Source organism: Peromyscus maniculatus, chromosome 14, assembly GCF_049852395.1.
Source record: "Peromyscus maniculatus bairdii isolate BWxNUB_F1_BW_parent chromosome 14, HU_Pman_BW_mat_3.1, whole genome shotgun sequence".
Classification (NCBI taxonomy): Eukaryota; Metazoa; Chordata; class Mammalia; order Rodentia; family Cricetidae; genus Peromyscus; species Peromyscus maniculatus.
The window spans coordinates 39,277,706-39,298,395 of NC_134865.1; the positions used below are offsets into that span (position 1 = coordinate 39,277,706).

Genomic DNA, 20,690 nt, shown 5'->3' on the forward strand with positions numbered 1-20,690 from the left:
CTGCTTTCTACCACCACTCTCTGGGATTAAAGGCTGGCTTTCTGGGATTAAAGGCGTGTGTTACCATGCTTGGCTGTTTCCAATGTGGCCTTGAACTCACAGAGATCCAGAGGGATTTCTATCTCTGGAATGCTAGGATTAAAGGTGTGAGTGCCACCATTTTCTAGCCTTTGTATTTAGTGGCTGTCTGTTCTCTGACCCCAGATAAATTTATTAGAGTACACAATATTTTGGGGAACACAATACCACCACAAGTAATTCATATCATATTATTAAAAAGCTGGTTTAATAACAGCACCAAATATGAGACATTAATAGGACTGATACAGACTTTGCAAATGAGAATGAGAACTTAAATCAAAGGAGTCATTCTGCTAAATTACCACATGAACTTCAGTCCACTAATAATATATGGAAAACCAGATTTAATTCTATTGAAAATAAATGTGAAAAATTATTGGGTAAAACATTAAGTCTGAAAGGCAATCTTAATGCCATACAGATAATTTCTAAGGAGGAATGGTCATCATTAATTGATAGAATGAAATCTTTGGAATCATATATTTATGATGAATATAAAAATTTTTTTGATTCCATGAAGTCACTGGAATCACTTATGGTACAGGAGGTACAGAATTTAGAAAAAGACTGTGGTTAATCAATTTCAAGCTTTATAGGACTCTGTTAGAATTGATAATAAAAGTGTTAACATGCAGAAGGAAGAGGTTAGAGAGGTTATAACATAGCCAGTGCCTTACAGAGTTAGAGATGACTTACCAAAAGTCACAAGCCATGCTATATATTCAGTTACTATTTATGACAAGCCAGCAACTGATAAATATCCTGAAGGATATGTAGAATATAAATGGGAGTCTATACATATGAGAGATTTAAAGAGCATCAAGGAAGCATTCAACATATGTGAAACAGATGTTAAATGTATGGTCTTCTAGAAACAGGATCACATCAAATGACTGGAATCAGTTAATATCAGCTGTATTAGAATATAGCCAGAAGTTACAATGGATAGAAGAGGTGATTTCCAAAGGTATAAAGAGGCATCAAAGTGCCAAATGTTTCAACTGTGGTACACCAGGCCATATAAGAAGAAAATTTTACACAAGGTGCTCCTAAAAGCAATACTTCTTCTAGAAATGATCCAAACAGGAGACCCCCAACCTTCTGGATTATGCAGAAGATTCAGCAAAGACCAACATTGGACCAATGAATGCAGATCAACAAGAGACATACGAGGCAACCCTTTACCATCAGGAAATACCTTGGGGGGCCTCTTACAGGCCCCCAAATCAAATGTGGTCCAGTCATTTCCAGTCCCTCTGGAGGAAACTCCTTCCTAGGACAATTGAATAATCCAGTGCTTAACATAAAAAAGCATACTATACTGGATGATAGAACAGCTTTGGTAGACAGATCACAAATTCCAAAAACCCCATAAAATGAATATTTTGGCAGATTTCCATAAATGAACAAAGACCAAAGCTTAGGGTATGAATTAATAACCTTATACTTGAAGACTTAGTGGACACAGGTGCAAATGTGACTATAATTATGTCAAAATCATGGCATCCACATTGGCCTCTTCAAGAGGTAGATACCCAGTTTCTAGGGATTAGAACCCTATCTCAGGTAAAACAAAAAAGATGGATTGAATGCCCAGGGCCAGAAGGACAGAGAGGAAGACTGAAGCTATATGTGGCTAATATAGCAGTGAATCCATGGGGCCATGATCTGTTACAGCAATGGATTGCCCAGATTAATATTCCTCCAATTTCAGAAGCTGACCATAGAACAATTTATGTTTCTGGGAATAATATTATATGACACTATAAACAGCCACCAACCATTCAGTCTGTACATAAACAGAGCACAATGGCCCTACCTTTAAAATGGCTAACTGATAAACCTGTCTGGGTTGGGCAATGGCCTATAACACAAGAGAAACTACAAGCCTTAGAACAACTGGTTCAGGAGCAGTTAAACACTCGATGTATTGAAGAATCTATCAGCCCTTGGAATTCTCCTGTTATTAAAAAGAAATCTGGTAAATGGAGGATGCTGACAGATCTGAGAGGCATTAATAAAGTAGTTCAGCCTATGGATTTCCTACAGAATGGGATGCCCTTGCCCTCTCTGTTACCTAAGGAATGATATATTATAGTTATTAACTTAAAACACTTGTTTTTTTAAAAATCTTACTTCTACAAGAAAAGGATAGAGAAAAATTTGCCTTCACAGTACCTACTTATAATAATTCCCAGCCAGTCAAGAGATATCAATGGAAGGTCCTCCCATGGGGAATGTTAAATAGCCCCACCCTGTGCCAATATTTTGTGCAAACGTCATTGAAAATAATTTGTGCACAATTTCCACAATCTATAATTTACCATTATATGGATGATATCTTATTAGCTGATTTGAAGTTAGGTACTTTAGAAAGCATGTTTGAACAAGTAAAGTTTTGCCTTGCTGGGGATTACAAATTGCTCCCAAAAAAATACAGAGAGGAGATTCTATTAATTACTTAATATATAAGATAAATCTACAAAAAAATTAGATCCCAATAGGTACAACTCAGGAGAAATTGGTTGCAGACGTTTAATGATTTTCAAAGGTTGTTAGGAAGCATTTCCAATTTACAGACTATCATTGGAATACCTGAAGATGGACTAATAAATTTGGCCAATACTCTGAAAGGGTACAAGGTCTTAAATAGTCCAAGAGAATTATCAGCTGAAGCTGAGAATGAATTGGCCCTAGTAGAAAAGAGAATACAAGAGGCATATGTGGAACATGTGAATCCAGAGCTTATCTGCATTCTGGTCATATTACCCTCCAGACATTCCCCTACAGGGATTTTGATGCAGAGGGGAGATATTATATTGGAATGGATATTTCTACCATGTACACAGCATGAAATTAAAGACAGATGTGTGGTGATATGCTGTGTCCCCCAATATATTGTGCACCCTAATAAAGCTTATCTGAGGATCAGAAGAAAAAGCCAGCCACTGTATTAAACATAGAAGTCAGGCAACGATAACACACACCTTTAATCCTAGCCTTTGAGAGGCAGAGATCCATTCTGATCTCTGTGAATTCAAGGCCACACTGGGAACAGAGCCAGGCATGGTGGCACATGCCTTTAACCCCAGTACTAACCATAGAGGTCTAGAGGTCTGTACTGACAGACAGGAAGTGATGTAGTGGGGCGGAGAGAGGCAGAACACAAAAGGCATATAGGCATGGGTATACAAGAAGTAGGTCTCTTTGGAAGCTGAGGAGTCAGTAAGATGAGTTTGGCTATGGCTTGTCCTATTCCTCTGATCTCTCAGTTTTTACCCCAATATCTGTCTCTGGGTTTTTTCTTTTATTAATAAGACCATTTAGGCATGGGTATACAGGAAGTAGGTCTCTTTGGAAGCTGAGGAGTTGATGAAGTGAGGTTGGCTGTGGCTTGTCCTATTCTTCGGATCTCTCAGTTTTCACCCCAATATCTGGCTCTGTTTATTAATGTGCAAGATGAACAGGAGAAACCCCTTGATGAGGAGAAGTGATTGTTCATGCGACAATTCTACAAGTTATGAGAAAAACTCAAAAAACAAGGGTCAGGGTAGGGTCTTTTGTCTTTACAGGATACTAGGAATACCCATCTTCAGGAAATCAAAAGGCCTTGGACACCCAGACATCCACGGCAGAAGGGAAGGACCTATTAGTACCAATACACCCTACAGGGTAATATCTTACTGCCTAACATCAGTATCTCTTTAACTCTAGAATAGTTGTGGTCCCAATTCAATTATAAATCAAGCTGGCTTTGGAGTTGGAATGTGGCTCTCTCCTTCTCTAAACCCAAGAATATTGCTAAAAGAAACATTAGGAGATTCTGTCTCATATTAGAAGATCCAACTTGTGTAGCACAGAAGAAAACCAATGATCTAGGGACCATTGTTGTCAAGATTCTATTTCTCTCTATACTTATTCTTGATTCCTGGGAATCCTTCCTTACATGTCATGTCATCCTAAAGTTCAAACTTTATGTTTTGATATCAATAATGTTCAAGTCTTCCATAGTGAAAAATAAAACTTTCCAATCCCTGAAGTCTCCAGAAGGAAGATAAAGCCCTATAACAACAACTGTACCCAGTCCATAATGATGCCATTGAACCAGAAATCACCACTCAATGATCAGCTTTGGACTGCAAACTCTTCAGGACAGTTCCAAGAGGAGATTGGTCCATCATATTACACTGCTAGCCAGAACTTCAGATAACCTTACCCATTACTCTGAGACTGGCTACAAATGTTACAGCTTTTGAGATTTAACCATTTAGCTTTCTTACAGGATCCCACAGAGATACCATCACTCCCTAGACAGCAGGAAGCAGTTTTAAGAAAATGACGCCCCCTTTCCCAAAAGTTTATATTGTCTTAGTGTTATGGATAAGCTGTAATAGGGTTGGGTGTAGAACAAAAAAATTTAGACTCAGGATTCTCTTTGGGAAAAGAAAAAAGGGGGAATAGATAGGATATGTTATTAAGGTATAAGATATTAAGGTAGATTTTTATATCTATTAGTAAACTAATTTTGCAAACTCTCAGCCTTACATAATTTGCACTGATTTGGATTCTTGTATATTGATACAAATGTGAACTATTTTTCTATTTTCTATTCTTATTTAAGATAATTTGTATATTAATACAAATTCAAAACTATAATTGTCATATTGTACACAAGTTCCTACTCCTATTTGAAATACTTTGTATATTGATACAAATGTAAAATTATGTTTGTCATACTTTCTGTATGTTCTACCTTTGTTTAGAATATTTTGTATATTGATACATATTAAGGATATTGTTGTCATATTGCACTATACATTTCTACCTCCATTTAAGATATATTGTATATCTTCACAATTTTGAGGTCATTGACCTTATACTGTACATCTGTTTATAGATTGTTTACCTTGTTAATGTGAAGCCTTAGTCCTTAGGTTATTTAGGTAAATAAGACTTACAGACTAATAGCCACTCCTGCTTGTCATATCTATAGTTATGTTAGTTAGGTTTTCCAAATTTACAGAAACATATGTCAGATGGATAGGTATTCTTCAAACACTTGATAGACTTGAAGAATATGGCATTTAAGTGTTTTGATACCTTAGAATTCTATTGACATGAGATATAATTGCTCCTGGCAGCACTGATCTACTCCTGAGAGAATGTTGGGCTTCAAAGACATTCCATATGGAAGTTTGTCTTCTTCTTGGCAAAAAATAGCCTGTTGGGCAAAGAATACCCTTGCTTCAACTGCTGACAGTATGCATGCTGTCCTTTCTGGATGAGCAGGACACAAGGAAAAGTGACTGCTGAATCTTTCCAAGACAGGGTAAGACAGGCTTTCAAAATTCCTGCTTCTGTCTGTCAGATACTCTAGGCCTGTAGCCAAACACTGATGCCCAACACTGCTGAGAAACACTAGGTGACTTCTGCCCGCTGTCTCTGCCAATTCTTGCAATTTTTTAGAAATTGCTTGCTTGTACTTCCTGTTTTCTCAGGTAATATTATTTTCCTTGCCAGGTGGTGGTAGCACACGCCTTTAATCCCAGCACTCGGGAGGCAGAGGAAGGCAGATCTTTGTGAGTTTGCGGCCAGCCTGGTCTACATAGTGAGATCCAGGAAAGGTGCAAAGCTACACAGAGAAACCCTGTCTCAGAAAAAAACAAAAAAACTAAAAGAAAAAAATTATTTTCCTTTTCAGGTCTTTGATTGAGTTGAAGACTAGATAGTTACAGTTACAATCTCCTTGTATCTTAGAACATATTATACTAGAATCTGAATCTTCAAGATAGGACAGCTATTGGAGTAATCTTGGTAATTTGCCATTTACCTATGATCTGGACATTTCTGAACATTTAGCATGTCTTTCTTGTTTGATGTTCTTTTGGTTGTAGTTCCATTTTTGTTTATGTTATTACCCTTTGTTTCTCCTGGACAATACTTGATAATCATTCTTATTGTATATAGTTTGCATTAGGTTTAGAGCCTTCTTATTTAGACAAAAAGGGGAAATGTAGTATTATTTGCTCTGCCTGTGACCTTAGGCTATACAGTCCAAAGGAGGCAGTGCTTCTTAAAAAGAAAGGGAGGGGGTTACGAGGCCTGCTTCTTGCTTCCTGGAGTGATCAGACTTGCCAGGTGGATTTGCTCCTGGTCAGAACAGAGGATGATTTCAGCTGTTTACTCGGTTCTGTATTCATGAGTGTATTTCTTCAATTTATATCCTAATAAACTCCCTAATACTCCTTAAGCAGACTCCCATGGATTTTTTGCTTTAAAAGAAAGTTTAATATTTATTTGTTTTTATTTTATATATATGAGTGATTTCCTGCATGTATGTTTGTGTACCATGTGTAACTCCCCTCAAGGATATACCTCCAATTTATTTCTGAAGACAAACTACTGGGCCCTACCCCTTCAAGCATTTCCTAATAGCATTACCAAAGACCAAACCTAACACATAAGGCTTTGGAAGGTGTTGGACTACTCAAGAACTTAGTGGATGCTTACCTCCCTCTCTACTCTCTCTCTTAAATGCCTGGTTCTCATGGCCACATACATTCAAAGGACATCTGGCTGCCATCTCCAGGTCTCATATATGTAAATTCCACTCACTCTGCCACTCAGTTTATTTCTCTTTCCTGACTCAGTGTTTTTAGCCTTTCTGTACCTTTTTCCAAGAGGACTGTCTCCTCATCCTTCTAATATTTCTTCAAATGTCACCTCCACACACACACACAAAAAAGGTCTTCCCTGACCACTCATTCTAAAGCAGCCCTTCTTCACTGCATATTACACACTTGCTTCAACAAGAATTCTATGTGGGGCCAGGGAGATGCTCAGTGGTAAAAATCACTCACTGTTCTTCCACATGACCTGTGTCTGAATCCTAGAACCCATGTTGGGAAGCTCACAGACACCTGTTTGTTTTTGTTTGTCAAGACAGGGTTTCTCTCTGTTGCCCTGGCTATCCTGGAATTTGCTTTTTTAGGCCAGGCTGTCCTTGATCTCAGAGATATGCCTTCTTCTGTCTCCTGAGTGTTGGGCCTAAAGATGTGCACCACCATGCCCACCTCTGAATTTTTTTTTTTTTTTTTGATGACTGACAGCCACTGCCCTATTAGAATACAAGTCCTCTGAGGGCATTAACTTTGTCAGACATGTTCATTACTGTATATCCAATACTTATAAGTGTGTCTCATACAAGTAGGGGGCTCAATAAATACTCATGGAGTGTATGGATGAATGGACAGAATAAGTTAATGAGCAGAATGCTCCAATATTCAACCAGCACTGTACAGTATTTAAGCAACATTCCCCTGTCTCCCTCCACAACACGCTATAGGATTTATGGGATAAGATTGGCGAGGATAAAGGCTGGGCGGTGGTGGCGCACGCCTTTAATCCCAGCACTCGGGAGGCAGAGGCAGGCGGATCTTTGTGAGTTCGAGGCCAGCCTGGGCTACCAAGTGAGTTCCAGGAAAGGCGCAAAGCTACACAGAGAAACCCTGTCTTGAAAAACCAAAAAAAAAAAAAAAAAAAAAAAAAAAAAAAGATTGGCGAGGATAATTATGAAAGTTAAATACAATTAAAATAAACTTGGAAGGGTTCTCAAATTGTTTGTTGCTTAGATAAACTATGCCATTATTTCATGATAGCAAAAGACAAATACAAATTAATTCAAACACTTATCAAATATGTGGTCTGAGAAATGTAGTGAATTATATTGTTATTGACATTAAAAATGTTTTTAAGTTGATGGGCTACCATATAAAATTTACCAAGAATTTAAAAAATTCTCTCTCTGTCTATGACTTTCTTCCCGTGTCTCTTTCTGCATCTGTCTCTCCCTCGTATGTCCGTGTGTGTCCGTGTGTCCGTGTGTCCGTGTGTGTGTGTGTGTGTGTGTGTGTGTGTGTGTGTGTGTGTGTAGGCCAGAGGGCACTTTTAGGTGCTATTTTTTAATTTTTGAGTCAAGATCTTTCATTGGCCTGGAACTCACAAGTGGGCTAGGCTGACTGGCCACTGAGCCCAGGGGATCCGCTTTACACTTTAGAGGCACCATACAAACTGAGCTATCTTCCCAGCTTAACCATGTCCCCATTTTAGTATCACAAAAGACATAATTCATTAAGGAACATAGCTTGTAAGCAGCAAGAGAAAAAAGTAATGGACAGGAGACTGAAACAAGTCTGAAATTGTCTGGCTACAAAATAAACGCAGAAAGTTACTCAGAGAAGGTGATCAGAAACATTAGAAGTTTAAGTTCTCTTCTTGTATAAAAATGGCAGAATTTAACATCCAGTGAGAAAATTAACAGGAATTTGTGGTGGTATTGTGTTCCCCAAAATATTGTGCACCCTAATAAACTTATCTGGGGTCAGAGAACAGAACAGCCACTAGATACAGAGGCTAGAAAATGGCGGCACTCACACCTTTAATCCTAGCATTCCAGAGGCAGAAATCCCTCTGGATCTCTGTGAGTTCAGGACCACATTGGAAACAGCCAGGCATGGTGACACACACCTTTAATCCCAAGAAGTGAGCCTTTAATCCCAGTGAGTGATGGCAGATAGCAGAAAGGTATATAAGGCATGAAGACCAGGAACTAGTAGCATTTGGCTGGTTAAGCTTTTAGGCTTCTAGCAGCAGTTCAGCTGAGACCCATTCTGATATGAGGACTCAGAGGCTTCCAGTCTGAGGAAACAGGATCAGCTGAGGAACTAGCGAGATGAGGAAGCTGTGGCTTGTTCTGCTTCTCTGATCTTCCAGCATTCACCCCAATACCTGGCTTGGGTTTGATTTTATTAATAAGACCATTTAAGATTCATGCTATAGGAATTAAAAAGTAAAAATTCAGAATTATAGTTGAACTCCCTGGTTATTGTTTCTTCAGGGTATCTGTTGATCATCAGAGCCAGTCCGAAGTGTGAGCAGTGCTGACAGTGGGAATCACCATGATTTCCAAATGTGGTCTCTTGACAGAAATGATTCAACGGAAGTCCACCTTAAAATAATAAATAAGCTATGATACACTTCAAACATGAACAGTCATAAAAATCAGAATCAAGGTTTCTTTTAAAAACAGGACTTGTAGGGCTGGCGAGATGGCTCAGTGGTTAAGAGCACTGACTGCTCTTCCAGAGGTTCTGAGTTCAATTCCCAGCAACCACATGGTGGCTCACAACCATATGTAATGAGATCTGGTGCCCTCTTCTGGCGTGCAGGCAAACATGCTGTATACATAATAAATAAATCTTTAAAAAATCTTTAAAAAAAATAAAATAAAAACAGGACTCTTAGTGGACATGGTGGTGCATGCCTCTAATCCCAGCACTTGGGAGGCAGAGGCAGGAATATTTCTGAGTTTGAGGCCAGTATTTTATGAATCACTAATACAGAAAATGCTGCCATCCAGGCAGTGGTGGCGCACGCCTTTAATCCCAGCACTTGGGAGGCAGAGCCAGGCGGATCTCTGTGAGTTCAAGGCCAGCATGGTCTACAGAGTGAGATCCAGGACAGGCACCAAAACTACACAGAGAAACCCTGTCTCGAAAAACAAAAAACAAACAAACAAACTAATGCTGCCAATTGGTATTTGCCTTACTGTACATTTACATCATTTTCAGAAGGATTCAAAGGGTTATAGTTGGAGAGAATATGTGGATTAGAGCCCAGTGTGGGGTGCACACCTGTAAGCTAGCATTTGGGAAGTGGAAGCAGGAGGATTTAAGAGTTTGAGGCTAGCTTGGGCTATATGAGAACTGGTGTCAAATAAAAGAATGAATGAATGAATGACATGTGCCTTAAGGCTTTTGTGACATTTAAGATGTAAAGAAGGAAATTAAAATGCAAAACACTAGGCAGTATCTCTTGGCAATAATTTCAGTGAACCTGACTCTGTTACAGAGAAAATCAAGAGTCGGTGCAGTACACACAATTATCACTTTATGCCAAGGGAACATATCTTGTGTTGGCAACAGTATACGTCCTGCTGACAGAATTCTAGGTGGCTGATAGATTTTATTAACCATGTTGGTATACAGGCCTCTTTCACTGAAAAATGTCCAGGAGAGATGAAGAGAACATACCCAAAATTAAGAGGGAGAGGCCAGGAACTGTGTTCAGGAGGCATTCTCTAAGGTCCCTGTGCCTGGGACTCAGAACTTGAGGGGAATGACAGGTCAGTACTCAGGCTGTTTTTGTCATAGTACTTGTCAAACCCCGGCTGCATAGCAACCTCCATGGCCAGGACCTTGGGAGCACTACCCCTATACAAGCACTTCATATTGCTCTCCGGGCTTCTCAGATGGGGGCTCCACAGACCAGGGGTGGTTGCAGGACAGGCCACGGTCAGCATTCACTTAGTCATCCAGGCCATCAGTATCCAGCTGCTGTCACCCTTCCTTCTCTGTGCCTCAGTCTCTACGAAGCACTGGCAGAGCTCCTTGGTGATTTCCATACTTCGCAGCTCACATTCTACTTCGTCATTTAAATCCAGCTCCAGCTCTTCCTCTTCATGTAGTGCTCACTTTCTTTTGTGGATGCCTGGGTTCTGCTGTCATGCAGAGGCTGCCAGGCTCCAAGGATGCCTCGCCTCATAAGCAAGAGAGCTCCAGAGAAGAACTCCATATGGGGAGAACCATGGGAAAGTGAAATAGGAATCCCTAAACTTTCTGTAGGCATTCTGTGATTTTGAATCCAAACCACTGCATGATGATAATGTCACCAGTATCTTGTACATACTCTGTGAGAATACCACAGTACAGTAGCTCTCCATTTTGATGCCATTACTGCCCTCTCCAATTGCAAAAGTTCAATTGCAGCTTGAAGATCTCAGGCAGTGGGCAACCACAGGCCTAGTTCTCAGTGTGTGTGTGTGTGTGTGTGTGTGTGTGTGTGTGTGTGTGTGTGTGTGTGTGTGTGTAGGGTGGTGGTGAATTCTTAATAAGCTCTTGAATAAATGATATATAGATCTAATAGTAGGATGGTCTTAAACTCCAAAAGTCTGAGAGACAATGCTTTTTTTGCTGTTTGTTTTTTAGGATTGTTGTTGTTTATTTGTTTTTGAGACAGGATTCTGTAGCTGGAGAGTTCTCCACTCCTGCCTGGCCCACGGTCAGGACAAAGCTCTCTCACCCACCAATCCCACAGCTGCTCAGACCCAACCAAGTAAACACATAGAGACTTATATTACTTATAAACTGTATAGCCATGGCAGGCTTCTTGCTAACTGTTCTTATATCTTAAGTCAACCCATTTCTATTAATCTATAAGTTGCCATGTGGCTCATGGCTTACCGGTATCTTAACATCTTCTCATGGCCTCAGCCTTCCACTTCCCAGAATTTTCTATTTTTCTTGTCCCGCCTATACTTTCTGCCTGGCTACTGGCCAATCAGTATTTTATTTATACAGAGCGATATCCACAGCAGGATTCAGGACCTTATGTAGCTCCAGTTGGTCTGGAACTTCTTTGTTTTATTTTATGTGCATTAAGTTTGCCTACATGTATGTCTGTGTGAAGGTGCTGGATCCCCTGTAATTATGGTTACAGACAGTTGTGAGCTGCCATGTGGGTGCTGGGAATTGAACCCAGGTCCTCTGGAAGAGGAGCCAGTGCTCTTAACCTCTAAGCCATTTCTCCAGCCCAGCCCTGGAACTTTCTATGTAAACCAGGCTGACCCTGAAATTCTGGCCCTGTTCCTGCCTCTGCCTCCTGAGTGCTAGGATGACGGCAGTGTGCTACCTCACCTGGCCTTTAAATCAACAATAACTGAGAAGTATCATAAGGTAGCAACATTGCCCTCTGATGTCTATTTTGAAGTGACACACTCACTTCTTTGGAAAAAAAAAAACTCTGGATGTGATTAAATTCTGGCAAAGACCCACCGACTTCTATGTGAAACAGGTGAGACTTGATTTGTAAAGCCAATGTGAGTAATCTGAGGAGGTTAATGTAACCAGTGAGATGGAGAGCAGCTGTGTTTACCTCACACTCCTCCCTGGTTTTGTGTTTTATTTATTCATTTATTTTTACTTTACTTACTTATTTTGTGTAGGGGCATATGGAGATCAGATGACAACTTGTAGGAGGCGGTTCTTTTTTTCTTGTAGGTCCCAAGGACTAAACTCAGGTCATCGGGCTTGGCAGCAAGTGCCTTTTACCCAGTGAACCATATGGCTGACCCACTCAGCTGTTTAAAAGATAGCCAAAGTCTTTTAGCTATGAGAAAAGTAATTCTGTGGTCTTATCAAATCCTATAATGCAGATGCTATTCTGTTCATGGATGTTAATTTTTGCTATAGAAAATACTTTTTAATGGGATGGGGAAAGCAGTATCAATGTTCAGATACAGGACATAATACACAGTGGTGCTTAAACCAAATTCTAAAAAAAGTTTTATTGCATTCTATTTATTTTTTTTTTGTGAGTATAAAAGTAACACAAAATGCTGTGGGAGTCAGAGAATAACTCATAGGAGCAGGTTCTCTGCTGAGAATTGAACTCAGGTCGGCAGGGCAGTCTTGGTGGCAAGTTCCTTATTCACTGAGCGATCTCACAACTCCCCAAATTCTTTCTCAGTATTATTAATTTTCTACACTAGTACACAAAATATTACATTTCATCAATACATCTTCACACGTATCATTATTATCACTGAACCAAATTCTTACAGCGTGTCAGCTACTTCTGTTTCTATGACCAAAAGCAATTTAGAGAGGAAAATTATTTTTGGCTGATGGTTCCAGAGGGTCAAAGTCCATAATGGTGGTAAGGCTTGACAACAGGTAGGAAGCTGGACAGTCACATTTTGACTGTGTACAGGCAGCAGAGAGCAGATTGGAAGCAGGACAAGGTTTCTTCCATCTTTAATAGTTTTAAAATCTCTCTCTCTCTCTCTCTCTCTCTCTCTCTCTCTCTCTCTCTCTCTCTCTCCCTCCCTCTCTCCCTCCCTCTCTCTCTCTCCTCCCTCTCTGTTGCACAACCTGGTCTCAAACTCATGGACTCAAGTGACCCTCCCATCTCTGCCTCCCAAGTCGCCTGAGACTATAGGTGCATGCCACCGTGCCTGGCTGGTTCTTGACCTCTTTGGGTCAAGTAATCCTTTGAAAATCTGTTGAAAGCTGGTGACTCATTCATCCCTCATGGGGGGGAAACCACACATGCTTGCAACATATTGACTAGGGGATTTACACTAGAGTTCTCCAAGGAGAAATTTTATTTCCGGGAATTTATAAAATTGTCATGGTCTGTGTTTCCCAAGTGAGTGTCTGAACTTGGTGTCCAGAGCGTCCATACTTTTGAGCCTCTTCTGCATTTGCTTCAGAATACTAACCAGGCACGAATGATCTGAAGTTCCAAACCCTTCTGGCTTTATTTTAACCATGCATTAGTTTCAGCCAGATTCCCAATAGAATACAAAACAGAATAGATTGGAATCCCCCACTCTTCCTTGTCTTGATTCTTGCTCGTCCCAGTGGATCACCTTCTGATTATCTAGTTGGAGGAGAACAAATCAAAGAGTCAACGAGGCAGGTGAGAGCCGGACCGCCTACACACCCGAGTTTGTGCATTAGATACATGCACAAAAGTGAAAAGAATCTGCGTCTAAAATCAGTGAGTAGACAATAGCCTCTTCAGCACACCCTGTTCTTTCCTTGGTGTAAGTGAGCCTGGACCAGGCTGTGGATTCTAACAGCCTAGGAACCAGGGTCCCCCAACATGGAAGCTCTGGCCTGTCCCTGACTTCACAGCCCTAGTAGTTGTGGTATGAATGAAGATCTGGTGGCCCCTGTGAGACAAGCGTTAAGAGTCACAGCCCGCTGGGTTTGGGAAAGGGAAAGAACGCAGGAGAGGTAGGATTTTTTTTTTTTTTTCCTGGTTAAGATTCATGGGGAAAGATTGCTCTCTCTGCGTCCTTCCGTTCGACCAAGGTGTCTGTTGCTCCATAAATAAAGCGTCCTACTGCTTTGGTGAGCACTATAAAGGCAGCAGGAAGACTGTTCCCAGGGCATTCCGGGCAGGCAGAGAGCACCGGAGCCCAAACAGGTGAGTTCATCGCAGAAGATGCAGTAGGCTGCACCCCGCCCTGTTGTAACTCTCTAGGGATGGGACTGGTCAGGCGCCTGCGGGCAAGGCAGGAGAGGCATCAGAAAAGGCGAGACAAAAGGAAACTAGGGATAGGACCAGGAAAGTCGCTGTACCTTTCCTCAAGCGGGACCGCACTGCTGCAGCCCCGAGTGTGCGTGGAGCTGCCTCTCCTACCGAGTGCAGGGAGTACGGGACCCTTTCCCTGTCTCACAGGCCCGGGTCCGGTCCAGGGGAGATTTCAGAACACGGACAGCGCCCTGACTGCCCAGGGAGGGCACCCAGTCCAACACCCCAAGTCCCGAAAATGAGGCTCACTCCCTGGACATTCTCGGGTATCTAGTTTGGGAGACACTGGAGTCCTCAGTTGCTGTCCTTCAGGTGGCCGTAGGGGCGGTTTGTCGCCAGCGCCAAGAACCGCAGGATCAGACCAGCTCTCTAGCGCGGCTACAACAGGTGTCACCCGCGGCTGCTCCCAGGTGCCAGCTGCGGACTGCTTGCCCGGTGCTTCCGAGTGTCTTTTCTCATCGCCTCCCTCCTGACCCGTGGTCGCAGGCCATGGCAGCGCCGAGCAGCAGGTCGGAGCCGCAGCAGCTCGCCGAGTACAGCTGCAGCTACGTGGTGTCGCGGCCAGTGTACAGCGAGCTCGCCTTCCAGCATCAGCGCGAGCGGCGCCTGCAGGAGCGCAGGACGCTGCGGGACAGCCTGGTGCGGAGCTGCAGGTACAGGGGCAGCCGGCAGGTGCCGGGGCGACCCTCCCGGGAAAGAAGCGCAAGCCCGGCGGTGGGGTGCGGCATAGCTCCGCGCTTGCTCTTCTCGCACAGTTCCCAGACAGAGGCGGAATTAGTCCAACTTTGTCTGGAGAAACTCCCTATTGGTGAAGGCGGTGTCCGGTCACGACACCACTCCAGTTTCACTTTTTCTCTTTTTCTCCTTTCAATGAAATCTGAAAGGCACCTTGGGGTCCAGTGGCTGTGTGCTTCCTTCTTGTGAAGGCCAGGCTAGGGGAAAGCGGTAGGAAAGGAGCTCATAGCAACCGATGATGGACAAGCCTGGTCACACCAGGGTCAGGGTCGCTTTCAGAGACCTGGAATTAAAGCTAGGAGACAGGTGTTCCAAGTGCTTCAGGAAGCAGTGGGTCCCCAAACCCCAATGAGCCCCAGAATCAGACACCATAAACTTAAAAAACTTGGCAGACACTCAAATAATCGCCAGATTTTCTTCATTTAAAAAAAAAAACAAAACACTCTAACTACCTAATATTTAAAGTATATGCAAAATAGACGGGTATTAATACCCGAGATTTTACTATCATCCCCTTCAGTAATGATCATTATGGGATTAGTTCAACTTATCTCACTCACCGCCACTCACTTGCTTCCTCTAGCATTATTTTAACATACTATTGTGTTAATTCTTTGAAGTTTGTTTTGTTTTGTTTTTCGAGACAGGATTTCTCTGTTCAGTCCTGGCAGTACTGGAATTCACTCTGTAAACCAGGCTGGCCTCGAACTCAGAGATCTGCCTGCCTCTGCCTCCCAAATGCTAGGATTAAAGGCATGGGCTCCAGCATGATTTTTTAAAATCCCATGTATTGAATTTTTGTTCTGTTACCATTCTCCCTTGGTATCTATAAGGGATTGGTTTTTAGGAACCCCATAGCAGACCACTCAAATTTCCAACTTCCATATATATAATAGCTTAATGTTTGCATATAATCCATACACCCTCCAGTAGTTTCATCTATCTCTAGACTATTTATAATACCTAATACCATGTAACTGCACTGTTAACCACTGTCACACTGTAAAGTTTAGGAAATAAGGGGGAAACCCCTTCATATGTTCAGCACATTTTTCTTATGTTTTTCTGTAATAGGTTGAAGTCACAAAACTTATACAAATTTATACTTTGTACCATGTGTCAGATAAGGAGGGACCACCATACCTTTTTTTACTGTGTACCTCCAAGGATTTAAAAATATATAATTATGTCTTATTATCCACCTAAAATAATCCCTTAATATCAAACTTGGATGACCTATTAAACTTTGCAATTATTTCATAAATATAATTTTAAAAAATACTTTTAAAAATGGAAGTCTATCTATTGGCATTTTTCTTCTTATCTATAGGTTGTCAAATTTACAATTGCTAACTGACACATGGTACAAAGTATAAATTCATCACACTGCAAGTTTTGTTAAAAGTGGCTCTAAGCTTGTATTGCCAAAACAGCTCTGTGTTTATTTTTCTTTAAAGAAGGCAATGCCCGTGTTAGGAGCCTAAAACTTAATCTCACACAGAGACTCCACACTGATCATTTTCTGGCTGGGTCAGAAAATGGGTTCTTGTGTAGGGATATTTTCTCAGAGGATTAAAAGTGTGGATGAAGTGGGAGACATTTAATCCTCTGTCTGTTTCTTAGAACAGTCCATTTGAAAGGACAGATGCAGCTCTTGGCAAAACTATGGCAAGCACTTCAGTGTCAGTATTTTCCTCATACAACTAATTATTTTTCTGACTAGTTATTTTTTTAAAAGCTGCAGAATTTGGTTCATGACTTTGTGATTTGCAACTGGTTATGGTCAAAACTGGATCAGACATCCTATTTTCCTGATTTTTGACAGTTGCTCAAGAAAGAGAGCCTTTGGTATACTGAAGACTCTCCTGCCCATATTGGACTGGCTCCCCAAATACAGAGTCAAGGAATGGTTGCTGAGTGACATCATCTCTGGAGTTAGCACTGGGCTAGTGGGTACCCTACAAGGTAAGATGCTGGTGGACAGGTCTCAAGTGATGGTGAGTTACTGTCTCTTCCCCACTCCTCCCACCGTGGACCCAGTGCTCACTCTCCTCTCAGGACCTCACCCTTTCTCTAAGGTGCCTTAGCAGAGTCACCTATCTTCTCCTCTTTCATAAAGATATTTTCCTAGGAAAGATTGTTGTTTCTCTAGTTGTGTGGCTCCAGGTTACAGAGATGTCCCAAGCCAGAGATCCCTAAAGATACTGACCACAGTACACAGAAAGAAATGTGCATTGCATCGTGGTATGTACTCACATAGCTAAAGTTTTGTAAAGTAATACAAATAATATGTTCTGATATTCTCTATTATGTTCTGATGGTTTTTAAAAACTAATTCTTTAAGCTCATTGGATAACTTTATTTCCGTTCCCTGCACAGATCTTGACCTGCAGTGTGAAAGCACTCTAAAGGAAAGAAAGAAGTATCTTAGCTTGGATTTTTACTCCCAGTTCTCCAAAGTTTCCAAATCATGACAACAGAACTCATTTATTTGGTATAATTTACAGACTACCTAGTGGGTAGAACTAGGTAAATTATCAAGACTAAGATGCAATGAAGGAGCTCATAGCCCATTGAAAAATGAATGCTCATAGTTCAGTGTGCTAAGAACTGTGGCAGGAGAGATGTCCTCTACTAGGATAATGGCAGTGAGGTGTATTTTACCCCCTCTTATAGGATTGGGGGTAGCTTCCTGGAAGTAGAGTGATCAAAGAGTTCTCCTGAAGGTGACAGATGAGTCTGCCAAGAAATGGGAAGTGGTGTAGGGGGTGGGCATGTGGAGAAATAGCTTGAAAATAGACTATTTTAGAAGCTTGTAATAAATATTAGGCAATGTTGTGCATTAAAATCTGGCTGTGGCCAGGCAGTGGTGGCACATGTTTTTAATCCCAGCACTCAGGGGGCAGAGGCAGGTGGATCTCTATGAGTTCCAGGCCAGACTATAAAGAGAGTTCCAGAACAGTCAGGGCTACACAGAGAGACCCCTGTCACACACACACACACACACACACACACACACAGAACAAAAAATAAAAACATGTGCATCACTGCTGCCCAGCTGCAGAATTCTTTACTTGGTGCTTTTTTTTATGGCACAAAGGCTACTAATACTTGACAAGCTAAGGATTACTCAAGTTTACTCAGAGCAGGCACAGGGACATCCCCACAGAGAAGGAAAAGGCTCTGCAGCCCCAGTGTAGAGCCTCAGTTGGACCCAGTGTGCTCTATATCCCAAAGGTGAGGGGTGGGGTATGTTCTATACTGTGGCTCTAAAGTCTGTAAAGTGAGTTGGCTGTGATGGTGCACGCCTTCAATCCTAGCACTTGTGAGGCAGAGGCAGGTGGGTCTTGAAGTTTGAAGTCAGCCTGGTCTACACAGAGAAATCCTGTCTCAAAAAACCACTAAATAAATGCCATAAAGTGGCAGCATCCAGGGCTCCTGGGGAATAGGAGCCTTCTCCATCCCATGGCTGTTGAGGCTCTGTCTTCCACAGAGATCAGCTATAGTAGGTAGCTCAATCAATATTTAGTAAAAAGGACTGAACTTCATTCCTGGCAATAAATCATTTGTATACATGAAAAATGTGGAGTTTTTTAAGGGCCCAGGCATTCTCAGTTGTCATAGACAAGTGTGTTATGAAGATAAATTTTACCACTGGGAGATGGAATTCAGTGGCAGAGTGGAATCCCAGTGGTTTTCCCCAGCAGAGGGAAAAAAGATAAATTTTGCTTAATATGTATCAGAAACATTTCCTTTCATTCTCATAGGAACTCCGAGAGAGGGGTACTATTACCATAGTCCCTTTAACAATAAGAAATTTGTTAATTCTTGCCCAGATCTTGGTGTGGGTGAGTGCTAGTGCTGGGACTTGAATGCTGTCTGACCCTACATTCTTAACTTGTACACTGTAGTTCCTCATTTTACAGATGGCTTGTTTTCCAGAAATAATGCTATAAACTTATCTTTGCTAGGTATGTTTCTGGAAGGTAAATTTGGCTCACACACACTTGCTTATTGATCATGCACAGAATAAACTTCTATGGCTCATTCTGTACTTCAGCAATTCAGCCATCACTAACAGACACAGACCTTGTGGATCAAGTCCAATGGTAAAGGTAGGAATATAGAGCATGATAGGTGCTCATTTGGGAAGGAAGGGCTATTTTATAGACTGTGGTAAGGAAGGCCTAAACGAAGAGAAGAGATTTAGACAGAGCCAGGAGATGACTGGGAGCCACCCATGTGATAGCTGAACTAAGACTACCACGTAAAGATGCAAAGGACCTGAGGACAAACAGGGAGGAAAAGGACTGGACAAGGCCAGGGTCTGGGTGAAGCAAGGACACACTCTCAGGGGCCTGATTAAATAATGTTCCCAAGGCAGCTCATTGCTTCCTCCTAAACCCAGCCCTGAGGGTAGCTTTGCCGCCTTGAGCTGAGTCACACAGGACTTAGAGAGCGCTGCAAGATATGAAACACATTCTGCAGCAGCCATCATCATGTTCTGCTAAGTGCAGCTGAAAACCGGGCAGCTCGGCCAGGCAGTGGGAAGGCACACTCGCAAGGAAATGCAACTGCCTCACCAGGCCGAGCTCAGTTCCTGCTGGGGCTTGGGAGCATTGGTTAGTCTTGGTGCAACGCTTCCATCTAGATTATGTACTTGCTTGAAAGCTATTCTGGAGCACATGAATGTCTGGGGAGGTGGGCAGGCGGTTCCAGGTGAAAGGAAGGAATTGGGGTGAAGGCAAGGGAACATTTGTGAAATCCCATGGGCTGAGCTGACCCAGGATAGAAGTGAGGGCAAGATGGCTCAGTGGTGTGGACAGAGTGGTTGGTTCAGAGTAGAAGTCTTATGATGATAAAGCAATGGATGCCCCAGTAAAGATTCCAGAGTGTGTAGGCTGGAGGGCTCCAGGCCACAGCTAACGAGAGCTAGGCTCAAATGGGGACTTTGGAGGCTATACTGCAACTCCAGTGGTGACAGAGTCTATGACTTGCTTGCTAGCTGGCCCCTTGAAATGCTGGGAGAAGAGTCTGGGTTTGCTCAGGGTATGGGGTCTTTTGATTCCTAATATTAAAAAGTAAATTCCTATTAAGCAACAAAAGACCTACAAGCCCTTTTATTGGAGTCTTTACTCATAGCTATAGGGAGTTTCCTGTCTGGTTTTTATCTTGGACATTAATTGATTTATTTAATACATAATAGGAATTTATTTCTCAGTTTTTAAAGCTAAGGAGTCTGAAGTCATGACCTGTTGGGTTGTATCCTCACATGGTGGAAAGCCTTTCCTTTCAGATGGTTTCAATTTAGCTTACATGCCACTGTCCTATCCAGCCTATGCACCAGCAGAGAGTTCACACTTTCAATCAACAGTTTAGGTTTCTTTACAAGCCATATTATATCAAAAATGTTGTACCTAATTCCTTTGTAACAAAGATAACTATGTTGTTTGTACATGAATAAAAGTTACCCTAAATTGACAGTGTGTGAGAACTGAAAACGTCCCTGTTTCCCAGGCATATTAAGACGTGTAGGCAGAAGCACAGAGAAGAGAAATGAAGAGATCCAGCACCTTGTTCAGGGAGCGCCCAGTTTGAGGACTTGAAAACTGTCCATAGGAAACAGGCGGGCTGTGCCTTCATGCTCTGTTCCTTTTCCTATTGTGTCTTGGCGAATCGGCCTCTTCTGTTCCTGGGAGAGCTGATTATTGCAC

The 20,690-nt window shown here is 41.9% G+C and overlaps 2 protein-coding genes and 1 pseudogene across 6 annotated transcripts in view; 1 reads left to right on the top strand and 2 right to left on the bottom strand.

Moving 5' to 3' along the window:
- The window catches only part of LOC143268441 (uncharacterized), a 146,815-nt gene that overhangs the window by 64,098 nt on the left and 62,027 nt on the right, over positions 1-20,690 (bottom strand). The window contains exon 4 of one of the 2 annotated variants that reach the window (XM_076550844.1): positions 13,436-13,581. The exons of the other annotated variant lie outside the window; for it this stretch is intronic. The gene's annotated coding sequence lies outside the window, so the exon portion shown is untranslated. Of the gene's footprint in view, positions 1-13,435; positions 13,582-20,690 lie in introns of those variants that run through there. 2 annotated transcript variants of the gene reach the window in all.
- LOC121822366 (gem-associated protein 8 pseudogene) lies at positions 10,242-10,872 on the bottom strand (annotated as a pseudogene).
- Positions 13,872-20,690, top strand: part of Slc26a4 (solute carrier family 26 member 4) — a 49,606-nt gene continuing 42,787 nt past the window's right edge. Inside the window, exons 1-3 of one of the 4 annotated variants that reach the window (XM_076550807.1) lie at positions 13,872-14,133; positions 14,652-14,894; positions 16,802-16,941. In XM_076550807.1, coding sequence (XP_076406922.1) covers positions 13,976-14,133; positions 14,652-14,894; positions 16,802-16,941 — 541 coding nt within the window. In that variant the 5' untranslated portion in view covers positions 13,872-13,975. Of the gene's footprint in view, positions 14,134-14,553; positions 14,895-16,224; positions 16,659-16,801; positions 16,942-20,690 lie in introns of those variants that run through there. The other 3 variants (XM_076550808.1, XM_076550809.1, XM_076550810.1) reach the window with 3 other exon arrangements.